This window comes from Crinia signifera, chromosome 1, assembly GCF_055691185.1.
Source record: "Crinia signifera chromosome 1, ASM5569118v1, whole genome shotgun sequence".
In the NCBI taxonomy this organism is placed as follows: Eukaryota; Metazoa; Chordata; class Amphibia; order Anura; family Myobatrachidae; genus Crinia; species Crinia signifera.
In genome coordinates, this window is record NC_139217.1 from 194093343 (window position 1) to 194114235 (window position 20893).

Below are 20893 nucleotides of genomic sequence, written 5' to 3' on the forward strand. Positions count from 1 at the left end.
TAACTGTACTGTCAGCTGTCCTCATCCTTTAAACATATCAGGATTGGGACAGCAAAACTGTTATAAAGTAGAAAAAAAATGTTTTTATTAAAATAAATAGTATTTCCTTCTAAAAGTTTAATGTGATATATTTTTTCCTATTTTGAACCTTTTTAATTTAGAATTTTTACTTTTACTGAATATGCAACAGTAAACCAGTGATGTGATTTATAGGTACAATGGGGCAGGTAAATGTATTAAGCCTGGTAAAGTGATAAAGTGGTGGAAGGTGAAAACGCAACAGCCAATCAGCTATGTTTCAAATAACAATTAGGAGTTGATTGGCTGGTGGCTTATCACCTTAAACTTTATTACAGCTTTATCATCACTTTACCAAGTTTCACCCTTTGAGTTCCAAGTGAGTTTGTCAAAATAGGTGTGTAAATTGGCAAGCAAACATTTTTATTCATCATTATGACCTGTAATGTTTACCTTATATAGGAAAGATAATCTTTTTTTTACACAACATTTTTTATTTGAATTTAAATAACAAATGTGAGTGACATTGGCATTTTTAGTGGATGTTTTCAACATCTATCACAGAGATGTTGGCATGCAAAGGGTTAATAATCTACCCCAATATAACCTGGCAAAGTCATGTAGTGAACAAGTGGTGATGCGGTAAGATTATACTTACAATATCGCTAGGGATAGGAAAATCATTAAGCAGCCAAGGTGATAAAAAGCTCATAAAAATACTTTCAATAGCTAGGTTGATTGACAATAGAAATTATGATTTTTTTTTTATATTACCAAATGTTTGATTGTTTTTTATGTTTTCATAAACATTTCATATCTATATGCAATGTAGCGACCCTTTATAAATTAATATCTTAAGGTTTCCATGCTAAATGGCCAAATTAACATGAAATTACTTGGTAATTCAAGCATTTAGTGTGAAAATGCTGTGCCATTTCCAGAAGGGGTATCTTTCTAATTAACTGCTATGTTTATTCCAAAATGCACTTTCTTTTAAAATCGATATGTACAATGATACATTCTTTAGCTTTAAATATGTTGAAAACTCAGCTGTTTTAAAAAATATTCCTGAAACCTGCTCCACTGATCAATGTTCTGCTTTTATTTACAATTTGTAAAAAAAGTTACATTTACCATCAGATTTTTTTAAATATAGTTTTCTATATATTTACCTGTGAGGCATTTGTGAAAAAAAAAAAAAAAAAAAAAAACACAACCAGGGTGTACAATACTTTGCAGTTTCAAATTATTGTTAAAGAATGGGATGTGCCAGCGCTGGCTGTACCAATGATAAGTCAAGACGGTTCTCAAAAAATTATACAATTTAATAAGATTAAAGACAATAATAAACAATAAAATATCTATTGGATTGATGATAAAAACTGAATCATGGAGCATATAGTCAATGTGCACAATTAAAGTTGATATCACAGGGATATTTTGTGTGATTTTTTGGCGTAATTTTTCATGGAAAATTCCCTTATGTAACGGCTGACAAATATCATATTACCATCCTGGTTGTTGTTACGTCCAAGAACAGGTGACTCAGTTGTCCTAGGTATGCCCTATATTTCCAAGGGCTCAGTCTTCCCACTGGTATAATCTTCCTCCTTAGCTGGAATTTTAGGAACAAAGCGGATATCCCATAGATGAATCCAGGTGTTGGAGGGACATAGGTGGGAGATGGACAGGTCACTGGTGGATTGGATGGTGTCAGCAGATGTAAATAGGGCAGCTCAACGTGTTTCCCTGGATGTGCCTCCGGCTTCCACACTTGCTCCTGAGGAAGCCGGAGGCACATCCGGGGAAATGCGTTGAGCTGCTCTATTTACATCTGCTGACACCATCCAGTCCACCAGTGATCTGTCCATCTCCCACCCACGTCCATCCAACACCTGGATTCATCTTTGGGATATCCGCTTTGTTCCTAAAATTCCAGCTAAGGCGGAAGATTATACCAGTGGGAAGCCTGAGCCCTTGGAAATATAGGGCATACCTAGGACTGCTGAGTCACCTGTTCTTGGACCAGGGGCGGATTGGGGACTAAAAGTGGCCCTGGAATATTTCTGGAAGTGGCCTCATGTGGGCGGCAACAATTCAATAATGGGCGGAGCCAACATAACAGTAGACGGGATTACCACATCACTACACTTACATACCTCCCAACATTCGGAGACACCGGGGAGGGACAGGGGGCGCGTCAAGTTTTCGGGGGCGTGGCCTTTTGGGAAGGGGGCATGGTCTATACTCACGGCGCTGCAGCGCCCCTTTTTCGCTGCGGTGGGGGCATGCCTAGTAGCTCTATGAGCTGCTGGCCAGCCCCCAGCCCCCCTACCTCCAAGAATAGATGCTGTGTGCATGCGCACAACGTCTATTCACGGACGACAGGGGGGACTCCCAACTACCCCCCCCCCCCGCGGCGGGACACTGGTGGCGGCGGGAGGGACGCGGGAATGTCCCAAAATACTGCGACGTTCCCGCGATGAGTGGGACAGTTGGGAGGTATGCACTTAGATAGATTGTTGACAGGCAAAACTAAAGCATCATAGTGTCTGAATATCAGATTCATCAATATTAACTTGTGTTGGTTGGTAAGACTGTAAAATATGGATGGACCCATGGTTGTCTTGCACTAAACCCTGACTTTACACACTCTCAACTTCAGGCTGTTGATACTGGACATTGCCCCTCTCTGGAAAGAGCTAAAAAACACTATATACAGTACACCAACCAGGATCACATCACCGTTATGCCCAGTACACAGTACAGCAGAAGCCGTTATGCCCATTACACATTACAGCACACAACGTTATGCCAAGTACACTCTGTAATGCCCAGTATATGTTATAGCACATGCCGTTATGCCCAGTACACATTACAGCAGACGCCCTCATGCCCAGTACACATTACAGCGCACTCTGTAATGCCCAGTATATGTTATAGCACGCCCCATTATAGCACACGCCGCTATGCCCAGTACACATTACAGCACACTCTGTAATGCCCAGTATATGTTATAGCACGCCCCATTATAGCACATGCCGCTATGCCCAGTACAGATTACAGCACACTCTGTAATGCCCAGTACACATTAAAGCACATGCCGTTGTGCCCAGTATATATTATAGCACACACCGTTATGCCCAGTACACATTACAGCAGACGCCATTATGCCCAGTACACATTACAGCACACACCGTTATGCCCAGTACACATTACAGCACACACTGTTATGCCCAGTACACATTACAGCACACTCTGTAATGCCCAGTATATATTACAGCACACTCTGTAATGCCCAGTATATGTTATCGCACATGCCGTTATGCCCAGTACACATTACAACACACTCTGTAATGCCCAGTATATGTTATCGCACACGCCGTTATGCCCAGTACACATTACAGCACACTCTGTAATGCCCAGTACACATTAAAGCACACGCCAGTATGCCCAGTACACATTAAAGCACACGCCAGTATGCCCAGTACACATTACAACAGACGCCATTATGCCCAGTACACATTACAGCACACTGTAATGCCCAGTACACATTAAAGCACACGCTGGTATGCCCAGTACACATTACAGCACACTCTGTAATGCCAAGTACACATTAAAGCACATGCCGGTATGCCCAGTACACATTACAACAGACGCCATTATGCCCAGTACACATTGGGAGAGGGCACAGAGAGAAAGCCTGACGCGATTGGGCACAGAATGAGGGACAGACACGATGGGCCGCAAAGAGATGGATGAGAGGATGGGAGGGGCCACAGAGAGATAGAGATGGATGTGAGGGGCCACAGAGAGAGAGATGGATGGATGGGATGGGGCATAGATGGATGCACAGGCAGGAATCTCTCACCTGATTCTCTTCCTCGGCAGCAAAGATGTGCACTAGCAGTAGCCCTCCCGAGTTGCTCCCACACAGCCTCGCCAATGGCTCCCGCTGCAGCCTCCACGCCCACCATGAGCAGGTTATAGCTCTGTTTGGCGCCATATTTATACCTCTGGAAGGGCATACATCGCATACTTTGACCAGGGGCGGAGCTTCAGGAGACCCCAGGCAGAGAGGGAAGACAGTGACCATGCAGAAGGAGTGGTGTAAAGGGCGGAGCCAATCTTAGTCCAGAATTGCACCCAGCGGCGCAGCACTGCCCCCCTCCTCCTCCTCCTCAACATGGACCATGCCATGCCAAGAATAATGAATAATGCCATGGTGATCCCATAATGTGTAAAATAAAAATATAAGTGATTCCCTGATCAGTGTCAACGCCGCACACAGTGCCCTGCTGGCTGCTGCTATATGCGGCCCCGCCTCATCCCGCCCGCTGTTCTCCGAGTGACCGTGTACCGGAGAACAGTAGTAATGAGACTCGGTCACTCGGAGAACAGCGAGCGGGAGGAGGCGGGGCCGCATATAGCAGCAGCCAGCAGGGCACTGTGTGCGGCGTTGCCACTGTTCAGGGAATCACTTATATTTTTATTTTACACATTATGGGATCACCATGGCATTATTCATTATTCTTGGCATGGCATGGTCCATGTTGAGGAAGCTGGAGGAGGAGGGGCAGGCAGTGGACAGGTACAACAGTGTGCAGGGGAGGCGGGTCCACTCTCATTGACGGCAGTCACCCACCAATGACAGGCGGAGGAGGCAGGGCCGCACACAGGGACTGGGCAAGCCCTGAGCAGCACCGGCCTCAGCCCCAGCCTGTCGCTGTCAGTGTGGCTGTTCGCATGTTCGCGAGTCCACCAAACCCCGCCCGGCGAACAGCTGCGAATGGATGTTTTGCATAAACATCCATTTGCATGGCTCGGGTATCCGCCCACATCTTTCGATGGTCACTGACCATCGAATGATGTTTAGCGTGCACGCATATATAAGTGACTTTTCAGTTGTGTACATTTGCGTGCACGCTGGGACGGATATGGGCGGGCAGCTGACATCCGGTGATGTCAGCTACCCGCCCCCTACACCCGCGTCATTGCCTCATTACCATGAGAACGCCCAGCGTTCTCATGGGAACGCCCATGGAACACTGGGCGTTCCCATATGGTAATGGGGCAGTCCAGCACCCCCCGCCCATCTCCGCCCCCCCCCCCCCATGGGCGCGTGCATCTGGCACACCATACGCCTGCACATGCGCAGAGATACCCGCCTACGCAGACGTGCAACATCGGTACTGCGTGCAAATACACTCAGTACCGATGAGATCTGAATGACGCCCATAGTTTGCTGACAGTATTACTTGCTCTCACACACTTTTTTTTTTTACCTTAAAATGTGTGTGGCAGCTCAGCCTCATCCTCTCCTTTCATCATCCCTGCTGGTGCTGTGCTCTCGTGTAGCTCCGCCCCCTTGTCCCGCGTGGCTCCGCCCATCCATTCCGTGTAGCTCCGCCCCCTGTCAAGTCTCTGCAGACAATCACTGATCGTGACTGATGTACAGGGGGGTTGGGATATGGGTGCTGGGAAGGAGCTTAGCCGCCCTGGGCTGTGGGCTTCATGTTGCTGGCGCTGCTGCCTGTAGTGTGACTGTGACAGGCAGCAGCATCCACTGAGAGCAGCAGGGAGGAGGGGGAGGTGTTCTCTTTGGCTTCTGACTCCACGGACTGACTGGCACCCCCGCTGTCTTCCCAGCCGCAGCTCCGCCACCTGAGCTGCTGGTGTTCGCTGCGGCTGGCCTCCGTCCTCTCCTCAGTAAAAAGGCAGAAGCAGGAAGTGCGCAGCTATGGGTACAAATAAAGCTGGAGACGGGGACCACTTCCGGGCACGGCCACCGGCGCTAGTACACTCCGCGGTGGCCGGCCCCTGATTCAGTCACAGTGTCACAGGTAGCTGTCGGCCTCAGGGTCGGCCGGCCTCCCGGGAAAATTCCCGGTGGCTTTAATGGCCAATCCGCCCCTGTCTTGGACGTAACAACAACCAGGATGGTAATATGATATTTGTCAGCTGTTACATATGGGAATTTTCCATGAAAAATTACGCCAAAAAATCACGCAAAATATCCCTGTGATATCCACTTTAATTGTGCACATTGACTATATGCTCCATGATTCAGTTTTTTATCATCAATCCAATAGATATTTTATTGTTTATTATTGTCTTTAATCTTATTAAATTTGTATAATTTTTTGAGAACCGTCTTGACTTATTATTGGTACAGCCAGCGCTGGCACATCCCCTTCTTTTTCCTATATTGTTGTTCTAGGGCTTGACAACCCTGTGCCAGCAGCTGCTGATTAGCGCACTCCACACCACATTCTTTTTCCAAATTATTGTTAGCTCTCTGAAAAAAAAAAAATGAAATGAATGATCACTTGGTTTTGCCTTTAAACCCCTGATGTGTAGAAAAGCCCAAAACTGTCCTTTCTTCTCTTTCTGTTTAAATATGAAAAACTATAAGGTTTCAGCTAATTCCTACAAAAAAGAATAATAAAGCAAAAATATTTTTTGGAAAGGAAACCACTGATTTCTTCAGAAAAAGTAAATTAGTTATATTATGCATGGTTTTTAATTGACTTCATATACTCAAAAGAAATAACTTTTTTACACGCCTTTGTGATCACGAGAAAAGCATTAGGCATCTGTAGACCACTCAAAATCCATCTAGTTCTAACTTCTCACACAGTCTTATTCATTGTTCTGCCACAAATGTACTCACACCTACAGTACTTAGATGATGCTTTGCCAAGTAAAGTGCCACATTTCTGTTAAAATAAAAATACCATCAAGCAAGTGAACACTTGTTTCTGTGTTGCTTATGTATTTATGACTGTGTAGCAATTAGTCTTGATTAGCATTCTCACTTGCTCTGCAAATAATTAGACACTCTCAATAAGCATACTGATATGTACAGTAACTGACCTGGTAGAATCAGTAGATGGATTCTCTTTGGTAGAAACATATAATATGAATCCCAATAATACAATTCAGAACTATATAAGATAATTAAAGTAATGGGCACATTTAGATAGAAAACAGTGATGAGAAGGGTAAAGGATACAAAAAGCTGTCTTCACCTAGTCACAAAAACATTTATGAACAAATCTAATGATGTTATTAGAATTGGCTGTCACTAAGGAATACAAGCTAAAACATAATTAGTTGCTAAATAATTGTGAAATAATGGCTCTGTTCATTAATTTTCTAATCATAGTTTTGGATGGCAGTCCCCATACCATTCTGTGCAGCACACTTTTTCCAGAGAGAAAATTGCAGTTTTTAAAGTTAGGTCAAGGTAGGACAAGCTGATTAAATAGTTATCTCAGCTTTGTTGTTACAAAAATAAATAACAGGATTATGACTGCCTCAGTTTTACAACTTTTTAATTGCAAATATCTCTTCCAGTGTCTTCAACAGGGTCTTAACTAAGATGGTGGGAAGTGTACCTCACAAATACAGTAGCGCTGCAGGGTAGGTGGCACTGTCAATTATCAATTTTGATGACTTTCACTTATAGCTTCCTATCTCTTTGAAGTCAGCATCTCCTGACTACCCATGTCTCCTTCCCCACACCATCCATCACTAATACCTGTATAACATTCATAACTTTCATAACTTAACTTGTTATTCAGTTTCCCAATCCTTTATTACATTTCAAAGTGCTGTCATACCCAGGATTCAATCCTATAGCCTGCAGCATTACAGTCAGGCACTTTATTCATCAGCCAATCAATGCCCATCAACACAGTTGATTGGCTGGTGCGATATTTATTTTTATTTTATCTCCACCTTATCTCTTCAGCAGGCTTACATAGTCAGTAAAACCTAATGTATTCATACCTCTAAGGCTTTATTATAAGGAATAGTACTATTAAGAGCCATTTTTTCTTCTTCATTAGTTGCTCTATTATGCTCATTCTATATACATTTAATAATACAGTTTGACAAAAGTTCTCTCTTCATACCAGATGATATTCTTGTCTTATCATTGACTGCCATGGTGATATACCACATACAGGGATAGATTCAGGAAGCAGTGATAGGTGAGGAGAAGTAAACCATTGGAGAAATGGCCCATGGCAACCAATCAGCACCGAAGTAACATTTAACATTTTCATAATGTAATATTATACTGAGTATCTGATTTGGTTGCTATGGGCTACTTCTCCTTTTGCTCACTTCTCCTCCCTTATCACAACTTCATACATCTACCACACAGTGAGAGATGTACAGTATCAAACATTGGAGCTAGATAAAGTGGAGAGAGATAAAGTACTAACCAATCAGCTCCTGATATTTTATAATGCAAAATGTCACTTGTGTGTTGATAAGGTATCTCTCTTCTCTTTTTCTCTGTCTGAAGTTTTATATTTCTAACCCGAATGAACAGATTAAATTAATGTGATAGGTGGTAGCTACTGTATTCTACAATTCTGTTGAAGGACTTTTACACTATAATGCTACTCATTTTTACAAGTTCCAGCGCTATTCCTATGTGTCAACCAATATGTATCACAAGTCACAAGTAGTTAATGTATGAATGTAAACAGAAAAACACCAACTGAGTGTGTCTGTAATTATAGCTATTATAAGTTATTTTTCAAATAAGTAAAAATACTTTGCAAACACCAACTAACCTAATAAATTGCTTAAAATATATAAGTTGCTTTTCTTTATCAAAAAGGACATTTAGCTGCAAATTGTCTGTATGGTCTTTCTATTTTAAACAAAAATATGCCTACCCACATACAAACACTATAAAACCTAATTATTATGCACTGCTGAGAATATTCCTTATTCCCACTTATTGATTTTCACAATGTATTCTTGTACTCTTATATTTTCTGCCCACAAGCTTCCCAGTTATCAACATTCTTAATCTCAATCATACCCTGTTTCCAGAAAAAACTTTTGTAGAGTTTTTGAAAGGCTGCAACAGACCCCCCCCCCCCATGTACTGTAAGTTACCAGCACCCATTGTTACTCTGTTATTTCTCAAATATTTTTTTTCAAAAAAGGAATGAGGTGAGTACATTTAAAATGTACTGTAAATGCAACACATTTAGGTATCTTCTCATCTAAAGAGTACCCTGTTATATTGCACTACTTCACACACATATTCCACATTGAGATGCTGCACCCAGTAGAGAAACCAAATCAAACATATGGGGAGAGATGTATGAAACCTTGGAGAGACAGAGAGATAAAGTGCAGAGAGAAAAAATACCATCCAATCGGCTTGTGTCACTTTTTAAACACAACCTGTAACAGGACAATCAGGAGCTGATTGGTCAGTACTTTAGTGTCTATTTACTAAGCATTTCAAAGAGATAAAGTACAAGTCAATCAGCTCCTAACTCATACCACAGGCTATGTTTGAAAATGACAGTTAGGAGCTGGTTGGTGGGCATTGTATCTCTGTCCACTTTATCTCTATCCAAGGCTTAGTAAACAGATTCTTAAATCTCTCTCCTCTTTATGTTTTTCCAAGACTTAATACATCTATGAAACGCCAGTCACTGAATGGTTTATATTTTATCTCCACTTTATCTTTCTCCAAAGTTCGATACATTTACTCCTTGTAGCCTGATGATGTTACTATCAAAAACAGCACTGATCATAATACTAAGTGATGTTTGAAGATGATTATAGTTGATTTCGACTGGGCAGTCTATTAGATTTTCTGACCACTGTATGTTGTGGCCACAATGGTCAAAGAACACTTTATCGTATGATGACCGATACCGGACCAGTTGTAGGAAAGATCAGTATGTGACTGTCTTTAAGGATTATGACCAGAAAAAAGTTGGTTACTTTGGGGTCATGCTATTCAGTTATATGTGCAATCATATTTCCTATTAACACTGTTTTCCATAACCGCATACACAGCTGTCATGACATGATTGTCTAATGCACACATCAAATTATACATTGGAATCAGCAAATCTGTAGCTGAACTGCTATTTCCTAAGCACTCATTGACCATTATCATCATGAATAAGAGAACTGTGAGAATTATCTGCATAGAGATCACACTTACAAGGGTATTAACTGATGAAATAGCTAATTGTTGAATATGCAATCATCCCCTGTGTATGTGTGTTAGTTAATGTCATTCCAATCATACAATCAGAATGACTTTTTTTTATATCTCAAGTATAACTTAGTGTTGCCAACCTAAGTTCTCTGAGGATACAATTTAATCAGTGAAAAATAAATATAATCATTCTGTGGGCTAATTAATGTCTTTGCTTTGTAATTATTCAATGTTAGGAGCATCCATATAATTATTTCCAAGAATTCCGTTTTCCGTTTGGAGCAGTTTGTCAGCTAAACCCTTCTGGTTATAACTTTGGTCCCTTCTGAATACCAATTCTTCTAATTACATTCATTTCATAGTACAAACTGGAAAGAAAAATGTGTTTGCTCCTTGTATTTTAGGAGGTTTCCAGCTAATGTTTTTTCAGCTGAATAAAACATCCTGAGAAAAACACTGTTATAAATTATAATAATAGAAAACTTCTTGCTAAGTATTTTATGTTTTGCGCTGAGTAAAGCTGTGAATTTATGAGATATACATTATAAATGAATAAGCAAAACAGCGGTACGCTACAAAAGTGCCCTTAATGTCAGACAATAAGTTTAGAGTAACACAAAGCATTTCTATTGTTGATTATAATATTGGCACAATTGGTGTGGTTAACCCTTTAAATGCCAACGTTGCTGTGAGTTAACCTGAAAATATCCACTAAAAATGGCAGCATTGCTCACAGCGACTGCTCTTCCAGTATAAATAAATACAAATACAGCTAACTCAATAAATTGAAGTTTAATTAAATATTGTACACAAAAAAAGAACAGTCACTGTGAGTGTTGCTGGCATTTCAAAAAAATACTTTATTAGACATATTACATACTTTACATCAGTTTAGGGATTACATATTAATAAAGACAAATACATAGATAAATTTAAGACATTTACATATATTCATATGTGCCGACCTAGATAAGATCTCATTTAATGGGTAATAGAGGTACCATTTGCACCAAATATAGAAATCTAGGAAATGCGATCATCTTATATAGGTGACATCATCCTATATATGTTAGGGGTAGATTTTTCCATCTGGAAAAGTCAGAATACATCCGATTGAATAATGGGGTATAATTAATATCATATAGAGTTTTAGGGTCCAAAGAAATATTAACTCCCAAATATTTAATACAATTCCTCGTCCACGAAAAGGAGAAGGTGTCTCCCCAACCCTTTTTAGCCCATGTCCTCAAGGCTAGAGCCACAGTTTTTGAATAATTCAATATGATGCCAGTGATATGTTCCAACCTTTCTAGTACATGTATTAATGGGGGAATAGGCTGTTTAGGATTTGAGAAATAGAGCAGCAAATTGTCCGCAAAAGCAGAAACTTTAATTTCATCTGTGCCTATGGTGAAATCGCTTCGATCTTTAATCTTATCAACATATTGTAAAAAAGGGTCTAGATAAAATACAATTTTAATCTTAAAGGCAAAGGGCATTTTCACAGTGTTGAATATTGGATATTGTACAGTACAACTTGCTTATTTTCGGTGTAATGGTTAACATTAATTCCTCACAGCACTGAGGTCAAGGGTTCAATTCCCACCATGGCCCTAACTGTGTAGAGTTTGTATAATCTCCCCTTGCTTGTGTGGGTTTCCTCTGGGTACTCCGGTTTCCTCCCACAATCCAAAAATATACTAGTAGGTCAATTGGCTCCCAACAAAATTAACCCTAGAATGTCTGTGCATGTGTGTGCACATGTGGTAGGGAAGATAGATTCTAAGCTCCACTGGGGCAGGGACTGTAAAACGCTGCAGAATATGTATGCACTATATAATAAACTGTTAATAATAAATAAATAAATAAATAAATACAAAGCAATTATCTGATAGATCATTAGACCTTGCTGGTATACTTACTGAATTGAACTTTCAATGCGTGACACTGTCAAAAAGGCCGCTAGGTTTGCTGTGTAGGAGGAAATTACAATTAAGGCAAACAGCCACCATGCTCCCATCATCATTCGTGTTGCTAAAGTAGTATAGGGTACCTCACCACCTGTTAAAAAGGTAAAACCACATTTAATTAAATAAGTATGCAATGGATAATTTAAAAAAATGTAAACATGTACATATAAAATAGTTCTACATGTAGACATAAAAAATGTAATGTTTAAATTATCAACATTGCTTTACCTGTAATATTGTTTTTAACATATGATATCTTCCATGAAACTCTATGATAGGATTAAAAAAATATTTATTTTATATACAATGTTTCCAATTTAAATATATTGTAAACTCAAAAATGCACTGATGCTGATATTTGACATTCATGTAGAGCAGTGGTTCCCAACCTGTGGTACGCGTACCCCTGGGGTACGCTTCCACCCGCTCGGGGGTACACGGTGGCCCGGCATGTAATGGCGGCCGCGGCAGTCAGACGCGCCGCCAGCGGAGGAGAGTGCATTGCGCATCTCCCGAAATCCGGGGGTCTAAAAAAAAGCCTCCAGGCTCCCCCAACCCGCCGCAGCCTCTCTGCGCTCCCCCCTCAGTGCGTGCCGCCATCCCCCGGTGCATGTTGGATGTTGTAGTCATCCCTCCCTCCCTGGCTTTTACTTCCTGTTGGCTTGATGTCTGTGGAAGCCGACGGGTTGAGCGGACACGGCGCCAACCTAATCAGCGGCGGGATAGGACCAGCGGGAAGGACGGAAGCAGCACCATCAGCGCTATCAGGTTAGAGTGCACTGCGGGAGGGTACGGGACGCCAGCCCCCCGCACCACCAACCTGTATCTGAAACTGTGACTTTACCCCCAGCTATCGCTACCCCACCGCCCCCATTGTGCTGCCTGACAGCACAAGTTCTACATATCTGCCTTTAAGGTATCTGTTCTACTGGGACAGGTTAGCGGGGGTGGGGTTGGGTAGGTTACACTTGTACTGGGGATGGCAGCGGGTAGAGAGATATACACACAGGGATACCTCTCTCTCCCCCCCACCTCTCTCTCCCCCCCCTCTCTCTCTCTCTCTCCCCCCTCTCTCTCTCTCCCTCTCTCTCTCTCCCCCTCCCTCTCTCTCTCCCCCTCTCTCTCTCCCCCCCTCTCTCTCCCCCACACCCTTCAAATGAGGCCACACCCCATTTTTAGGCCACGCCCCTAAATTTTTCCGCAAGGGGGTACTCATAAATGAAAATCCTAATCAAGGGGTACGGGAGACAAAAAAGGTTGGGAACCACTGATGTAGAGAATATGTCACAGAGCACTTTCCACACCATTCACACATCGCTGCAAGTTGCATATCAAATCCAGCAAATCACTGGATTTATAATTCATCAGACTCAAAAAGTAAATTACTGTTGTGTCTATTTGCTGTGGTGGTTTTTTTTTCTCTTTAAAGCCCAAACACACTGTTGGTTTGGCTCAAGTCACTGGAAAAAAAACAAGAAATGGCTTTGATGACTTATGAATTAATGACACTTATGAATTAAAGATACCATTAGCAATATCATATATTTATGGGGCACATTTTTTTTAAATTAATTTACTTGAGGGGGACAAATAAATAATTATTCATAAAAAAAGATGGTGCTAATATATATTTAAATGTCAGTATTATTTGTACCGTAAATGAAATAACAGGGGCAATAACATTTAATGTTAATTTAATATAAAAAACAAAGTTGGAATAATGTCAAATTAATTATATTATTTTAATGTATTGGTTCAAAGTGTAGGGATTATACAAAGAATTGTAATCCACTGATTTATTTGTTGTTTCCAACCAAATTTGTTTGGTTTGTTAAAAGTGCCACATATACACTGCCTTATGATCAAGTCTGCTGCAAAATCAATCAGAAGACATCACTAGCAATGACATGCTGCTGAATGCAACATGGCATCCCCGTCGCACTATTGCCCCAGAGTGGCAAACGCAGGATTTTTAGAGGGCAGTTTCCAATTGTAATCCAAAATCTTCCACTCTGCAGTGCATTGGAGTAAGTATAGGAGTCTGGGGGAGAGGTAACAGCCCTGAAAACTGGTCTTTTTATACACTGGACACAGTATGGAATACAGTATTTATCAGTACAGATAGTCTATAGTATAGTCTGTTACAAACATTTAACTATGATAAGTGGTCAGGAAAAGGTTAAACCTAACATAATCAATACACAAACATAATAGACCCAGTACTGCAAGCTCACAATCTCCCACTTCATTGTAGGGCTCCTGTCTCTTCCTCCTGGCAGCTACTCTCTGGTCCATGCTCAGACCCACAAATACAGTAAATGTGGTAGAAGAAGCTGGTATACTGAGCATGTGCAGAAGCTCTGCTCTGTACCTTGCACTGCAGGATGTGGTGGCAGATCTATTGATCGGATTATATACCAGTGCTATTGTTTTCATAAAGTAAGGCACTCGCCAAAAGGAGGGGGGTTTCTGTGTAACCAGAAACCCCCCCTGTGTTTGCCTATGCTCCCTCCTCCCTGGCATTGGAAAGTGTGTATGCACTTGCTAATGCAGGATCCTATTACCTGCAACATAGGCCAAGTACAGATCACTCTAGTGTGCTCTTGGCATTACAGTGCATGACAATACAGGACAAAAAACAGTTTGTTTATCTGAAATGAGCCTTCCTTACAAAACAATTACAAAAACAATTGCAACTGTTTTATCTGAAAATGTTTCATACGCTTTAAGATGTTTTGCTAAATGCATTGATGCTTTCTGTGAGTTATACATGATTGTATTGTGTATTAGTCTACAGATATAAAGGATATGCAATCTGAAAGATGAAGCAATGTGGATTCCTCCACATCTCCGACAAAGCACAGAGCTGATCAGTATCTGAATGAGCCATTGGATCACCTTGAGAAACAGATCATGAGTAATCTGCACAACACTTGAATTATGACTCATGTCTCTAAAGTGTGCTCCCTTTATTGAAGGAAATCAATATCTCGCACAGTGAGCGACACACTGCTGTTTCACACTGACTTGGTTGCAGCCAGTTGTTGTACTAAAAAGAAATGTATTCTTGCAGTACTAACAACGAATCTATTCTGCTCGTTTCTCTTTTTAATTTCTCCCTTGCCATAAGTATTTGATTAATGATGCTAATCCTAAGAATTGCATTCAGTGCTGTAGAGGTATCTTAGCGTCCACAAAACAGAGATAAAAAATGACAGATATAATCTCCACAGTTTCTCATTTCCACTCTAGATCTGTATTTCTTTTTATCAAATAAACTCAATATCTAATCCAATGGCAGCGGCGACAGAACATAGCTCTAAGATCTTGTATTCCTTTAGACAAATCTAATAATGTGTTACCTTATCTCCCCTTATCTAAGAATAGGTATCATGATAACAAGTGCTTTTATGACTTATTTTGTTTTTCCTTACGGAATATGCAATGTTGCTTCTTATTATTCACTCATGAATCTCATTGAAAGTAAAATGCAACTTTTCATCACATGCAGTTACGATTCTAGCAATAGTTCTTTACATATATTAGAACTTTCAGCACACATTGGGGTCAATGTGTTGTTGGGGTGCCATTCCAACGGTGTTTACATGGCATGCGATTTCCCCGATTTCATACCCTTCGCAGGCCTGATCTGCTAGAAATTGCTCACAACTGTATGGGGCAGCAAGCACTTTAGTGCAATTCCATCTTCCATAAAGTGTGTCCAGTGCCGTGATGATTCGCACTCAAGAATTAATCGCTGCTAATAGGATCGTCCGGTACTTGTGTAGTTTCACGGCGCCACCGCGCGCACAGTGAAACTTTGAAACTTGGCAGACTCCTCCAGCAATTTAGAAGTCTAGATTTAAACGTCTAAATCCAGACTCCCTGCAGTCCTGCGCACCGCTGACAACCCGGCAATTTAGACTCCTCCGGCAATTTAGAAGTCTAGATTTAGACGTCTAAATCCAGACTCCCTGCAAACCACGAGGGGCGGCGGTACGCGTCCTATGATCTTTTCATACCCCCCACTATCCACGTCGGCGTGGAGTTGATTTAATAAAGTGTGGAGAGCGCATCGAGCCACCGAGCCCGAAGCGTGGCGAGCGGACGCGGATACCTTCACAGGTATCCGCGTCCCCTCGCGTGGCTCGCCGCGCTTCGGGCTAAAATCAACTCCACGCTGACATGGATAGTGGGGGTATGAAAAGGTCGTAGGACGCGTACCGCCACCCCTCGCGGGCTCACTGCACTCGCCACGCTTCGGGTTGGCGTGGATAGTGGAATTAACAAGGTCGACAGCTGTTACGTCGACTAGTGTCATTGTGAACAGGTTTAATAGTGTACCCCTAGACCCTACTAAATTTAGACGCTTTACCGTCTAAATTTAGATGCCCCCATCTTAGTGGTTTGCAGGGAGTCTGGATTTAGACGTCTAAATCTAGACTTCTAAATTGCCGGAGGAGTCTAAATTGCCGGGTTGTCAGCGGTGCGCAGGACTGCAGGGAGTCTGGATTTAGACGACTAAATCTAGACTTCTAAATTGCCAGAGGAGTCTAAATTGCCAGGTTGTCAGCGGTTGCAAGTGGAGAGATGGCACGGGACCACGGAAGGGGCATGTTATGATTTTTTCTACATTGTTTCCCATGAATGGGTGTGGAAAGACCCCAAATGCATTGATTTGCCCAGGGCCAAAAATGCTGGTAAGATGGCTCTGCCTTGAAAGTTAATTCTACATATTGAAATTATACAAGTCTTGTCAAGTCAAATTATTATAAACAGCACAACTTAAATAAAAGCTGGATCTGCAATAAAACAAATATAAATATAAATATGGGTACTTGTGTATTATAGCGGTGCCCATCGCATCGCATACCAAAAGGTATGCGATTTTTAAATTGTATGACATTGTGTATGGCATACAATGCCATACAATGCGATGCGATTAAAAATTGTATAAGCACCCTAATGGGTGCTTACAATGTTAAATGCACCCCCACGCCACCCCCCCCACTATAAACGTGCACCCGAAGCGTGGTGAGTTCTGCGAGCCCGCGAAGGGCGGCGGTACGTGTCCTCCGACCTATTCATACCCCCACTATCCACGTCAGTGTGGAGTTGAGAATAGAAAGTGTGGCGAGCGCAGAGAGCCACCGAGCCCGAACCGTGGCGAGCGCAGCGAGCCCCGCGAGGGGACGCGGATACCTTCACAGGTATCGGCGTCCCCTCGCGGGCTTCACAGGTATCCGCGTCCGCTCGCCACGCTTCGGGCTCGCTGCGCTCGCCACACTTTCTATTCTCAACTCCACGCCAACGTGGATAGTGGGGGTATGAAAAGGTCGGAGGACGCGTACCGCCGCCGCTCGCCACGCTTCGGGTTCACGTTTATAGTGGGGGGTGGCGTGGGGGTGCATTTAACATTTAACATTGTAAGCACCCTTTAGGGTGCTTATACAATGTTTCATCGCATAGGGGGCCAAAAGCGCATCGCATGCCATCGGGTGCATGGCATGCGATGCGATGCAATAAAAACATTGCGCAATGTACATCGGGGGCGCCGCTTTAATACACAAGTACCTACTGTAAATATGTTAATGGATATGCCAGCAGCTGAAGACATATTTGAACTAGATGCTGCCAACATGGATATCCAAAATAACTTCTGCAAGATTAAACATTGCAAAGCCACGATGACTGTGGAATTCGCAAGCTCTAGACATCCAAGTACCAAAGTTACGAGCTGAAAGAGACTTTGCGTGAAGATTGAGATTAACAGTAGTTGTGAGTTTGTAAAGAGATAGTTTGTGCAGTGCTGTGAGAGGAGTCTGACTGTTATCCTTTTCAAGAAATTTGAATGTTGATTTTTACCTGCTTGACTAACACTTTTACAGGTATATCTAAAAGTAAGAAATATTTGTGTAACATGGAGAAGATGCTCCTATGGGGAGGCATATATTTTCTTATTATTTTTTGAATAATTATTACATAATATGCAGGGAAATTTCTGAAAGGTTAGAACCAAGAATAAAACATAGAAAGAAAGGTTTATTGCACAATGTTGCTTAATCTCTGAGATTATTTTAACAAGGATTTTCATACCCCTGTCATAAATGGGATGCAGTCAGCATGCAAGCAGTCAGAATGCCTGCATTGGGTAAACTGCTGCTGGCATTCTGACTGCCTTCTGAAGACCATTGCCAGAAAACCTATAGGATGAGGATGCCAATGCCAGAATACCGACAGCTTGTATCCCGGATTAGGGTTAGGTCGGAGATGAAGAGACTAGGTTTAGACAAGGCACTACTGAAGGGATTTATGGTTAGCCTGTGGAGAGGGGAAGGTTATGGTTAGGCTGCAGGGTGGAGGTAGGTTTATGCATTCAGAAGAGGGGTTTTGCATAAAACGAAGGATGGGAGCGTGAGGGTTAGAAGGGCAGGAGGTTTAGGGTTAAGCTGCTGTGGTACAGAAGGAGGATAAGCATACTTAATTGACCCTTGTCGGTATTCCCCCCTTTGGGATGCCGGCATTGGTATTCTGACCCCTGGCCATCCGTATGTATCCTATTATAAATATCTGTTTAGTATTATATAGTGAGTCTGGGGGCAAATGTACTAAAGTACAAGTATTGTTATTTGGTGCTTTTTTCCTTCGGGTTTGCAATATACCCATTTACTGCAGTCAAAAACCATCCAAACAGCTAACTTTAGAACATCAGACCAACTATGGATTGTTTTACATACACTGGCTTGATTTGGAGATAAGTCAGCAGTGATGTGAAAATTGTTAAGGCCGCAGGAGGCATTTCATCTACTGCTAGAATCTTAAATCCGAGAGCCGTGTCTAATCTTACTCATGATGACCTTCTAAACTATTTTGGTATGGCCAAAAGGATGCTGCCACTTCTTTTGATTGACCACTAGTCTGCAGAATATGATTGGCTCATGGCTAGCAGAACATTTCAAATGAAATTGAATCTGCCCTGACATCAGGACCCGATGCTCCGTCCTAGCCAGTGATAGGTTGCCACACACTTACTGGCTTTGTAGGCACAGTGACTTGTGATCTTACATACATATGTGAAACCCATTGGATGGATATTCCTATTTTATCAACACTGCAAATCAAATAATTAAACTCTTATTGACATATTTATTTGTTTCGAACTACAGTAGCCTCTAACTAAGTCAATTTCTATTTCTACTGTTGTGACTCTTAAATGGGCACCACAGTAAAGAATTATAAGTATGCCAGTGCTGTTTGTGAGTACTACCTTACTTAATATTTCTGAATTTGGATTTCTTTAAATACATGGAATATAAACAAATTAAATCATTAAACCACTGTTCTACACTCAGCACAGTCCAATAGCAGAAAATTTAAATTTGGCGGCACATAATAAACATAGACAGTGCCCATACATTTTTTTTAAATCTTTTTCAATTGAGAGTTCTACATTGTGACTTATTATGACATTAAAAATAAGGACATTGGAAATTCTCCTGCTCTTCTCTGTCCGATGGAGTGGGTTCCTTACAATATAGCGTCATCTACATCTGTATTTTCTCCCTTCTCATTGTCCTTTCTTTGCAGAATACTAATCCCTATATTTTTCGAAATCAATGTTCCTGAAGAGTTTGAATTCTGCAAAGTAAGATGTTTAACCTTTCAAACGTGGAGAGAAATTGAGCACTTAAAAGCTCTGAACTAGTGGCTCCATCATGTATAATGTATAATAGAGTACCTACCATATATAATGTACAATGCTTTTGTTATTGAAATATCTTGACAACTACGACATTGAAAGCTTGAGCTGTTTCACACTCTCAAGGTGTCCCTATGTGAAGCATATGTTTAATTCCTTGAAATTGTGATTATTACTACAGGTTAATGTCTTTGATTTCACTGGTTACATTTTAACCACTGTAGCGGTTTTATTGGTAAAATAAAAAAGCTGAAACAAATAAGTAAATTATGGTAAACTTTCTGATTGCATTGCCTGATGTCAGATGACTTTGTTGAAGCCAACAAATGTTAATTTGCTGATCCCCATTAATATACTATTTTATGGGCGGTATTTTCAATAGTTTAATTGAATACATCAACAATTTTTGTTGGGGGGGGGGGTGGGGGGGGGTTAGCATAGTGATTATGATTCATTCTATGTTAAAAGCTAATTAAGGTTCTTGAATACAAGATTAGTATTGTGCCTCATTGAGCTATTTGTATAAATAGAGGGATTTGGAGAAGAGACTTGGTATAACATAAACAGAGGAATAGTAGGCTTGGTTCAGCTAACCAATGGCAATCACACAAGTTAAAAGTAAAACAAAAAATACAAATTTTGAATGCTAGAATAAAAGAATGACAGTGACATAGAAAACATAGCAACTCTGTAAGATATATACAGTACTATAAAAAATAAAATCCTGTAAACACCAAGAGAAAGTTTTATATTCTAGCAAAACTGTCATGCACAAGTCTCATAGTTTCTAACCCTTTGCAGTCAAAAACATTTTTTTGCAATGCTAACAGTCAGGTTTACATGTTTAAATATTTTTTTTTTACTTATTTTTTTATTAAAAAATGGTCTACATTAAATGTTGAACAATGTTATTTTTTTTTAAAGTGGCTCTCCACTGGATCTGCTACTAGCACTAGGGCTGTTGAGCCTGACTAGACATTGGACCTAAAAGGGTTAAGATGTAATCAGTAATGCCGATCTTAACAAAACCTCTACTCATGCTTCTGAGATGACATGATATAATTTACATTCTCACAGTTTGAATGTACTCCTGGGAAGTAGAATTGTTTCAAACAGGCAGACCTAAGTGACCAGCTTGTTGGTTATTTTTTAAATTAAAAATAAGTGGTCTAAAAAGTGTTTTTTAAATTATAAAGTAAATTTTGAAAGTATCCA

General features: G+C 41.1%; 1 protein-coding gene across 2 annotated transcripts in view; it reads right to left on the reverse strand.

The window, feature by feature from the left end:
* Positions 1–20893, reverse strand: part of GRID2 (glutamate ionotropic receptor delta type subunit 2) — a 1102902-nt gene that overhangs the window by 154749 nt on the left and 927260 nt on the right. For both annotated transcript variants that reach the window (XR_014472933.1, XM_083179104.1), the window contains exon 12: positions 11932–12070. Coding sequence is in view for 1 of the 2 variants with exons in the window: in XM_083179104.1 (XP_083035230.1) it covers positions 11932–12070 (139 nt within the window). In the remaining variant the exon portion in view is untranslated. The remainder of the gene's footprint in view (positions 1–11931; positions 12071–20893) is intronic.